At 48.0% G+C, this 10195-nt stretch overlaps 1 protein-coding gene across 1 annotated transcript; it reads right to left on the bottom strand.

Annotated features, from left to right (window-relative positions):
• Positions 1–4257: 4257 nt before the first annotated feature.
• LOC133052688 (protein ARMCX6-like) lies at positions 4258–6469 on the bottom strand. The gene is made up of 2 exons (XM_061137581.1): positions 6463–6469; positions 4258–5428 (listed from the first exon to the last, which is right to left on the bottom strand). The coding sequence occupies exons 1-2, from the start codon at positions 6467–6469 to the stop codon at positions 4842–4844; spliced, it is 594 nt and encodes a 197-aa protein (XP_060993564.1). The 3' UTR covers positions 4258–4841.
• Positions 6470–10195: the final 3726 nt, after the last annotated feature.

Genomic DNA, 10195 nt, shown 5'->3' with positions numbered 1-10195 from the left:
ATAGGGAGAGTTCTAAGAAAAGAGCATCTGTGGAATAATAGGGCTTAATGACTTGTCTTTTTCCCCTTCCCTCCTCTTTACGAGTAATGATGGTGAGATACTTGACTATCACCCCATGTCACTGCTGTTCCAAAGCAGCAGAAACTACAGATATGTCCAGTGTGCTGGCACATGGGATAAGGAGAGCAGAGTCGAAATAGTATAGCATTGTAGGAGAGGTAAAGACCATGACCCTTCACAAAACAACAAAAATAGAACCCCCCCACCAAAACGTGAAAGATCATTAAAAAGAAAACATTCTGACAGAAAGGATCTAAATAGATGTGCCGAGATGGGAAAGTTGTGAAGTTGCCAATTAATCCATCAACTTAGCCCATTTCAATTAAAACCTTAAAAACATTCTGCAATGAATGATATTAGTGTAATTAATTACAACTTCAGAGAAAATTAAGGTATGAGGGCTAGCTCAAACCAAATGTACACACACATGCACACAAACACAAACCACTAGTAGGTTAACAAAGCAGCTTACTTTGAAAGCAAACTATTGGTATTAGAAGGAAATACAGTCAATGTCTTCTAATAACCTTGGGCTGTCAAAGGCTGTCCTGAGTAAAAGAAAAATATAGAGTTCAACAGAAAAACACTGAAAGGCACAGAAATCATAAATTCCTGAATGACCAAATACATCACACAAAAGGAAAATCAAGGGAAGTGTTGAAAGAAACCATGGTGATTTCAACATGTAACAATAGCCTTATTTCAAATGTGGACAATGACTACAGTGTAAATTGTAGAGCAAGTCTATATATAGAAAATAAACTTGCTTTCTCTTGCAAAACAAGGCAGTTTTGGTGAGGGAATAAACCAGTCCCATTTTGCTTGGCGCTAAAGCAGGCAGGGCAGGGGGTTCCTAAGTTTCCTGTGGACCAGAATGCATCCTGAGATGGTATCAGAGGATACCTGATACCTGCTCACAAGCACCAGCACACCCTCTCTGACAACACACACACCCCACTTGCCACGGACGACCCAGTAACCCAGAGGGTCCCTGAGTCAGTGAGGGGTTCCTGGGAGAAAGGGGTGTGCCCCAAGAGGAATTCCACAGCAGGAAGCCACAGAGGGGCTGCTCAGCTGGGGGCATGAGGTCCCAGAGGCACCAACTGTATCATGAGAATGGAGTGATAAGTGGTGCTGTGTTGACAGGTTATCTGTTTGGAAAAGGAGTCAGTTTGGATGACAGCTCCCGCCTTGCACAAAAGGAAATTCCAGGTATATCCTTGAGACAAGCCTTGAAGTGGAAAGGTAAGAAAGAATTAGGAAACCACAGAGGAGACTCCTTTTGTAAAGGGGAAATGGGGAAGGCCATCCTAAGCCACACACAAAAGCAAGAAGCAATAAGGGAGAATGAGCCTTCCGGGGAAGAGGAGGGCCTGAGCAAAGTGAAGGGTGTGTGTGTATGTGTCTGTGTGTGAGACAGAGTGAGGTGATGCATGTGGCATGAGGATCAGACAAGGGACTGGCCGATGCCCGGCAGGGCTGTGCTACAGTGCCCATCCCATCTTAGACCAAGTACTGCCCCAGGAGAGAGGCGGGGGCCAGTGCTCCACACCGCTGTCAGACTCTTAACCAAAAGTGCTGTGGTGGTCCAGCAGAGAGATTGACTTGGTGAGGGCTGTGCCTGTCCCCAGTGACACTTCAAAGAGAGGGCACTGTGGTTGGAACTGCCCCAAGCGTGGCACGAAGGGCCCCATGGGGATGCAGTCTGGGAGATGCAGGGGGTGTACCAGGCAGGAAGCTGGATGCCTGCAAGCCACCCAACCTGGGCTTATGTCCGGGAGGGGTGGGGTGGGAGGGGGTCATATAACAAAGTTCCCAGGACAGGAAGCAGGCTGGGAGGGTACTGGAAGTTGGTGTAAAAAAGTTCGTACCTACAGGCACAGATGTAGACAAGATAATGATGAAGAAGGGAAAGCAGGGCTCCTTCTGGAGCGGCCGGAAGACAGTGTGTGGAGGCACTTCCAGACTTACCCGAGACGCAGCTTTGGCTGGGGCAGTCCCATCAAGGCAGGCACCCCCACAGAGTGTGATAAGCTCAAGCTTTGAGAACCCTGGCTAATGTTTGCCACAGGGAAACCCAGCAAGAAACTCGGTGGATTGTAGCAGACAGGTGGGCCTAAGTTTGTGCTGGGTGGTCCCCTGCTGTCTCATTTTTGAATTAAGCATGGCAGGGGTGGCAGGCTCCTTCGTCTTTCCAGTGCTGAAAGCCTCTGACTGTGCTCCTCAGGCCCTGACTGCAGGCATGCCTCTCGCTCCAGGTCCCTCCACATCTGAAGGCAGAACCTACGGGGACCTGGGCTCCTGCCCTGGCACGGCAGCCGGCCAGGGGCAACTGAGGCCAGCCAGGGCCCAGAGCTTCCCCACACAGGGAGTGTTTCAGGGAGGGCAGTGCCAGCTCGTGGAGAGGGGTCGTGACTTGGGCCAAGACCCCACCATGGAGACACTTCAGGGCTGGCAGGCTGTCCTGTGAGAGAGGTGCTCAGGAGGTGGGCAGAGGCCTCCCAGGCCCTGCCTGAGATCGGAGTGAGTTGTGGCCTGAGAGGGCCTAGTGCCTGCCTCGGAGATGGTGGAGCACTGCCTGTGGCGGGACTCAAGCGGGGACTTGGCAGAGTGCAGAGGAGGAAGGAAGCACGTGGTCATTTGGGACGCCAAGCCAGGAGCAAGCAGAAACGCTGTGGTTAGGTTAGGGCAGAGATCACTGAGGCTGAGCAATAAGGTGTTGCTGAAGACGCCCCCGGCCAGCAGGCTCCACTGGACGAGTGGATGAGGGGCTGCCTGCGGGCAGTCCTGCCTGGGAAACAGACTGCCCCGCCCACCTGAGGCTGGCTCAGGTGGGCTCCCACAAAGGAAGGATCAGGGAAGTAGCTCTTAGAGCCCCAGAGCCAGCAAGCGAAGCCCCAGCCTGGTGAGCCTTGCTGGGGCTGTGGTGTCACAGCAACCGCAGTCACATGCTGGCCAGCAAGGCGCCAGGGCCCGGGACGGGGCAGAGTTCTGGCGGGCCCCCATGATCACTAGGCAGCCCAAACTGTGGGGGGGGGATGAGTACAGGCAGGAGAGTGGCACCCCACCTGCACCCCCCTGCCCCAGGCTCCAGGAGAAGGGAGGGAAACACTGAAATAAAACTGTGCTCTGCACGGTCAAGGGCATTCAGAAGGCAGTACACTGGGACATCACTGATGACCAGGGCACAGTGTCCCGGAGCCACACCCCAGGGGCACCAGGAGAAGGCACTGGGCTCACAGGAAGCACCGCTCAAAGGAAGCTTCTTGTCCCCTACGTGAGCCTGGCCTGTGAAGAGGAGGACCACTTCATGACACATCAAAACACCCAGGGAACCTGCTGACCCGGGGCTGAGGCTTGCTGGGAGGGGCCTGGAAATGTGGGCAGGGGCGGTGGAATGAGTCGCACAGATTCATGGAGCTTTCAGTGTGCAGAGCCACATTCTTCCTTTCCTCCCAGGGGTGCCGGGAGCTTGCATGGACGGCAGGAACGTGTGTCCTTCTGGGTGGACCAGCCATGGCCATGCCGCGCCCCTCAGCATCTGCCCTCCCACCCCCTCGGGGATCCGTGGACGTCTCCATTGTCTCCTTCCTGGATCCTACAGAAGTTACCCGGAGAGGGCAGAAAAGAGGTTCCCCAGAGGAAGCAAGGGCCAAGCCTTCTCGCTCGGCCAGGAATTTGGGCTTGGTCTCCCAAGGAAGGGAGGAGGCCTGCAAGTAGGTTGCACAGCTGCTTCTCAGGAGAGAGAACACCACCAAGCAGGCCCTCAGCAAGTAGCAACTGTCACTGCTCTAACTGTGCATTAAATGGCAGGGATGGGTTGCCCAGTGGGACGACAGGGACGCACAGACCAACCCAAGGGTACTGACCTTCCTCTCTAGGCCAGCAGGTGAGGAAAGACACCTTCATCGAGGGAAGGACTTCTCTGCATCAGGCACTGTGCTGCCTGCTTCAAGGTGGTGCCTCTTTCTAGTCCTCCCAAGAGTCCTTCTTAATCCCACCCCTCACCCCCTTCCCTGCCCCAGCCCCTTCTGGAGGCCCCTCCTGAACCCTGCAGCCCATCTCTTCCCCAGCCTCCTGTGGGCACTGCTAAGTGGGCATCTGTCAGGAGCAAATGCCCCCAGTCAGTCAGCATAGATCATGTATTTTGGTCTTTCCCCTCACGCAGACTAGAGATTCAGAAACAAGTACCGTGTCTCATTTTTGCCAGTTAAAGCACACAGCTTTATTGATGATACATAAAAATGCAGACTTGGTGGACGAGGTTAAGTCAGTACAGCACATAGAAGAGGAGTGTACTTTTTCGCTCAATAAGTATCGTTCATAGGCTCGCGAAGAAAAGAGAGTAAATGGAAAGAATCCCATCTAAGCAGCAACTGATACGTTTTTGGCACAAGCCCCCATACGGGTCTGGTCTCCCCAACATGGTCCAGCTTAGACACAGAGACCACCACAGGCCAGGCATCCCCACTGAGGCTAGAACATGTTGTTCTTTAACCACAGCTGGCAGCTGAAAGGACCTCTTTACCACAGGAAGAAGGCTGCAAGGGAGCAATTTACAATGCACATTGCCTGCAGACTGAAAAACCAAGAGGTTACTCAAAGCTCTGCGGGAACCCCTGCTTGACCAGTAAGAGTGTGGTCCTGGATTTAGCAAGTGCAACTTTCACCCAGAGGTGTGCTGATCCAGCTAAGGCTGGGTCTTCAATAGCACCCACTGCAGAGTCTTTGAGAACACAAGTGTGTGTTCACCCATTGACTGGGCTTTGTTTTGGAGTGGATCAGTCCCACCCTGTCCGAGGGGCCACTTGAGAGGCCAGGGTTTCTGAGAGAAGCTGTCTGTTTGTGCTCCTGATAAAGAGGGGCAGGAAGGGGCATAGCGCTTGGGCTCTCAGCAACTCCCCCGACAAGGCTGGCTTTTCAGACAAACCCGTCAGGGGTTTCACAACCTGCCCCTCAGCACATTCACTTCCCTCTGGTATCAAAGGAAACATCAAGCCTGAAACGGACTTGGCAAGCATGTTATTAATAACTGTCATGCTTATTAACAAATTTAATCCAGCCTGCTGCAGAAATGAGCTGCAGCAAAGTGACACAGTCTCCCGACACACTTGGCTGATGCACATCTTCATCTGGCCCTGATTTTCAACACTGGCATTCAAGTTATCCGGGGCACACAAAGCCTTTCCCTCCTCAACAGCAGGGTCGGGAGTCGGGATTGTGTTTCCAGCAATGGAGAGGCTGGCCAAACGACTGTTGATATCACGGCTAAATGAAAAACTGGCATCCTTGGGCTCAGCTAACAACACTTTTCCCTGAATGAAAGGGCCCTTGGAGAGGCCAAGAGCACAACTGAAAGTTTTAATATCTTAAGCATCACTTTAAAAAATGTCTTCCTTTTGATTAGGGAAAATGTGATTTTTCTTCATTCAGGCCCTTTCCTCTTTGACAGGCTCTAGGTTCTTACTGCCCATGTCACATGTCAGCCTCATCCCCAGGATTTGGCATTTCCTGGATGTTTGAATCCAGACCCCTTATCTACCCTTATTCATATGCTGTTCCCTACAATTCTGCTTGTTTCTCACTGTGCTTACATCGTCTTCTGATTGGTGGGTGAACTGTAGCAACTTCTAGTTCCGTCCTCTAGAACTGCTTTTGCTAAATCACAAACTGAAGCACACTTTATATCTAAGACAAGTCACAGGAGGGTCTCACTCTTTTAAAAAGCCATCTTATTGTAGTGGTCTGTAGGAGACTGTTGGATGTTCTTTCCCTGGACACAAACTTCACTAACTGCCATTCGACAGGTTACTAGGGAAAATGCAAATACATAGAGCTTTCTTGAGTCTCTATAGATATACATGTCAACGCTCAGCTCAGTTGATTTTCTGGCATCAAATTTCTGTTAATTTTCAAATGTCTCTCCTCCGGCATTTATCTCCCTTTAGCTGGTTCCCACTGTTTCTTCAGGGGTACAGCATTTAACTTTTCTAGCACCCAAGTAAGAGGAGAAGAAAACAAAGACTGGGAGAGGTTGCTGAGTTGCCTCTTGACCCTCCTTTCTGACTCCAACCTCCCTCCTCCTCCCTTTCCTTATCTGGAAGAGATCACAATGTCTGGAGCTATTTCCTTCTTCCTTTGCCTAGATTTATGTCTTCATGTAAACACACAGAGAGAATGGAGATTGGTAGATATACAGACATATGACTGCCCTCTCTCCAGAGTGAGAAATCTGGCTTTCAAATTTCCTCCATTTGACATGCTCAGGCACACCCTCTAGCCTCCAGACCCTTTCATCACCCCATGGCTTCCCCACAAATGCCCGCATTTTCCACTCCCTTGTGCCCCAGTCACTCTCTTGACCTCGTTTTCTTCTTTCAAATGGCCACTTTTCTGTTCTACCCGTCATTTCTGCTCCATACACTCTGCTTCCCCAGAGCCAAAAAGGATTGGGGATAAGCAATTCTTTTCTGAAACTGGATAGTGAAAGAGAAGGTTCTGGTTTCAGGCTTGCCTCTACCGCCATCTTCTGACTGGTTCAGGCCTCACATTTCCTTGAAGTACTGATCACTACAGTTCACTTCAGTTCAGTGGCTCAGTCGTGTCTGACTCTTTGCGACCCCATGGACTGCAGCACGCCAGGCCTCCCTGTCCATCACTAACTCCTGTACTCAAACTCATGTCCATTGAGTCGGTGATGCCATCCAACCATCTCATCCTCTGCCGTCCCCTTCTCCTCCTGCTTTCAATCTTTCCCAGCATCAGGGTCTTTTGCAATGAGATCATTCTTCGCATCAGGTGGCCAAAGTATTGGAGTTTCAGCTTCAATATCAGACCTTCCAATGAACACTCAGGACTGATCTACTTTGGGATGGACTTGTTGGATCTCCTTGCAGTCCAAGGCACCCTCAAAAGTCTTCTCCTACACCACAGTTCAAAAGCATCAATTCTTCGACACCCAGCTTTCTTTATACTCTAGCTCTCACAACCATACATGATAACTGGAAAAACCATAGCCTTGACTAGACAGACATTTGTTGGCAAAGTAATGTCTCTGCTTTTTAATATGCTGTCTAGGTTGGTCATAACTTTTCTTCCAAGGAGTAAGTGTCTTTTAATTTCATGGCTGCAGTCACCATCTGCTGTGATTTTGGAGCCCCCAAAAATAAAGCCTGTCACTGTTTCTACTGTTTCCCCATCTATTTCCTATGAAGTGATGGGACCAGAAGCCATGATCTTAGTTTTCTGAATGTTGAGCTTTAAGCCAACTTTTTCACTCTCCTCTTTCACTTTCATCAAGAGGCTCATTAGTTCTTCTTCACTTTCTGCCATAAGGGTGGTGTCATCTGCATATCTGAGGTTATTGACATTTCTCCTGGCAATCAAAGGAGAAAAGGAAAGATATACCCATTTGAATGCAGAGTTCCAAAGAGTAGCAAGGAGAGATAAGAAAGCCTTCCTCAGGGGTCAGTGCAAAGAAATAGAGGAAAACAATAGAATAGGAAAGACTAGAGATCTCTTCAAGAAAATTAGAGCTACCAAGGGAACATTTCATGCAAAGATGGGCTCAGTAAAGGACAGAAATGATATGGTCCTAAAAGAAGCAGAAGATATTAAGAAGAGGTGGCAAGAATACACAGAAGAACTATGCAAAAAAGATATTCACGACCCAGATGATCACGATGGTGTGATCACTCGCCTAGAGCCAGACATCCTGGAATGTGAAGTCAAGTGGGCCTTAGGAAGCATCACTACAAACAAAGCTAGTGGAGGTGATGGAATTCCAGTTGAGCTATTTCAATTCCTAAAAGATGATGCTGTGAAAGTGCTGCACTCAATATGCCAACAAATTTGGAAAACTCAGCAGTGGCCACAGGACTGGAAAAGTTGTCAGTTTCCATTCCAATCCCAAAGAAAGGCAATGCCAAAGGATGCTCAAACTACCACACAATTGCACTCATCTCACACACTAGTAAAGTAATGCTCAAAATTCTTCAAGCCAGGCTTCAACAATATGTGAACCGTGAACTTCCAGATGTTCAAGCTGGCTTTAGAAAAGGCAGAGGAACCAGAGATCAAATTGCCAACATCTGCTGGATCACAAAAAAGCAAGAGAGTTCCAGAAAAACATCTATTTCTCCTTTATTGATTATGCCAAAGCCTTTGACTGTGTGGATCACAACAAACTGTGGAAAATTCTGAAAGAGATGGGAATACCAGACCATCTGACCTGCCTCTTGAGAAATCTGTATTCAGGTCAGGAAGCAACAGTTAGAACTGGACATGGAACAACAGACTGGTTCCAAATCAGGAAAGGACCACGTCAAGGCTGTATATTGTCACCGTGCTTATTTAACTTATATGCAGAGTACATCAAGAGAATGCTGGGCTGGATGAAGCACAAGCTGGAATCAAGATTGCCGGGAGAAATGTCAATAACCTCAGATATGCAGATGACACCACCCTTATGGCAGAAAGTGAAGAAGAACTAATGAGCCTCTTGATGAAAGTGAAAGAGGAGAGTGAAAAAGTTGGCTTAAAGCTCAACATTCAGAAAACTAAGATCATGGCTTCTGGTCCCATCACTTCATAGGAAATAGATGGGGAAACAGTAGAAACAGTGACAGGCTTTATTTTTGGGGGCTCCAAAATCACAGCAGATGGTGACTGCAGCCATGAAATTAAAAGACACTTACTCCTTGGAAGAAAAGTTATGACCAACCTAGACAGCATATTAAAAAGCAGAGACATTACTTTGCCAACAAATGTCTGTCTAGTCAAGGCTATGGTTTTTCCAGTTATCATGTATGGTTGTGAGAGCTAGAGTATAAAGAAAGCTGGGTGTCGAAGAATTGATGCTTTTGAACTGTGGTGTAGGAGAAGACTTTTGAGGGTGCCTTGGACTGCAAGGAGATCCAACAAGTCCATCCCAAAGTAGATCAGTCCTGAGTGTTCATTGGAAGGTCTGATATTGAAGCTGAAACTCCAATACTTTGGCCACCTGATGCGAAGAATGATCTCATTGCAAAAGACCCTGATGCTGGGAAAGATTGAAAGCAGGAGGAGAAGGGGACGGCAGAGGATGAGATGGTTGGATGGCATCACCGACTCAATGGACATGAGTTTGAGTACAGGAGTTAGTGATGGACAGGGAGGCCTGGCGTGCTGCAGTCCATGGTGTCGCAGAGTCAGACATGACTGAGTGACTGAACTGAACTGATAATTTCCAAGAAAGCAACCTGTCTTCTCCTGGAGCAACTATTTCAGTTTATACTTCTTTATCTTCTCTCAGAATATAAGGCAACAGTCCATCCCTTCAGTTCCCTCCACTCAGTCACTAATATCTGCCATCTTTCTTGGACCCACAAAAACGCAAATTTCTTGAAATAAGGCATAGAGAGAGAGATAATTTAGATAATTTTTATAGCCTCTTCTTATTTTCTTGGAAATACTGTCTTTTAAAAGAGATATACATGTTTTCATATGCATAAGGAGTTTTCTAAAATGATTTTTGCCAAAATGTCACCACTGGTTATTTCAGATATATATTTAAGGCATAATACATTCTAGGTATTATGCCAACTGCTAAGGTCAATGGGACATCTAGATGAACAGATTTGTCTCTTGGTAATGATCACCTAGTTTCTCAGACAGGCCCGTACAAGGCAGCATTTACTTTGCTGAGTTCACACACTCCAGATCTTAATATTGTCTTCAGACTAAAGTTATGCACAACTTATGACCTTATGCACAATACAAATGTATACATATGTTGACCAAAAGACAAGGATAAGAATGTTCATAATAGCGCTGTTCGTATTAGCCCCAAACTGGAAACACCCCAAATATCCATTAACAGTAAGAAAGATAAATGAAATACAGTAAATACATGTGTGCTGCATGGTAAGTCACTTCAGTCGTGTTCAACTCTTTGCAATCCCACTGTAACCAGGACTATAACCTGAGATGCTCCTCTGTCCATGGGATTCTCCAGGCAAGAATACTGGAGTGGGTTGCCATTTCTTCCTCCAGGACATCTTCCTGACCCAGGGATTGGATCCCCATTTCCTGTGTCTCCTGCATTGTTAGGAGGATTCTTTACCACTAGTGCCACCTGTAAGTGGTGTTTATAGTC

This window comes from Dama dama, chromosome X (assembly GCF_033118175.1).
Source record: "Dama dama isolate Ldn47 chromosome X, ASM3311817v1, whole genome shotgun sequence".
Classification (NCBI taxonomy): domain Eukaryota; kingdom Metazoa; phylum Chordata; class Mammalia; order Artiodactyla; family Cervidae; genus Dama; species Dama dama.
Note: the sequence above shows the minus strand (reverse complement) of the source record. Positions and strands in the feature narration are given on the sequence as shown.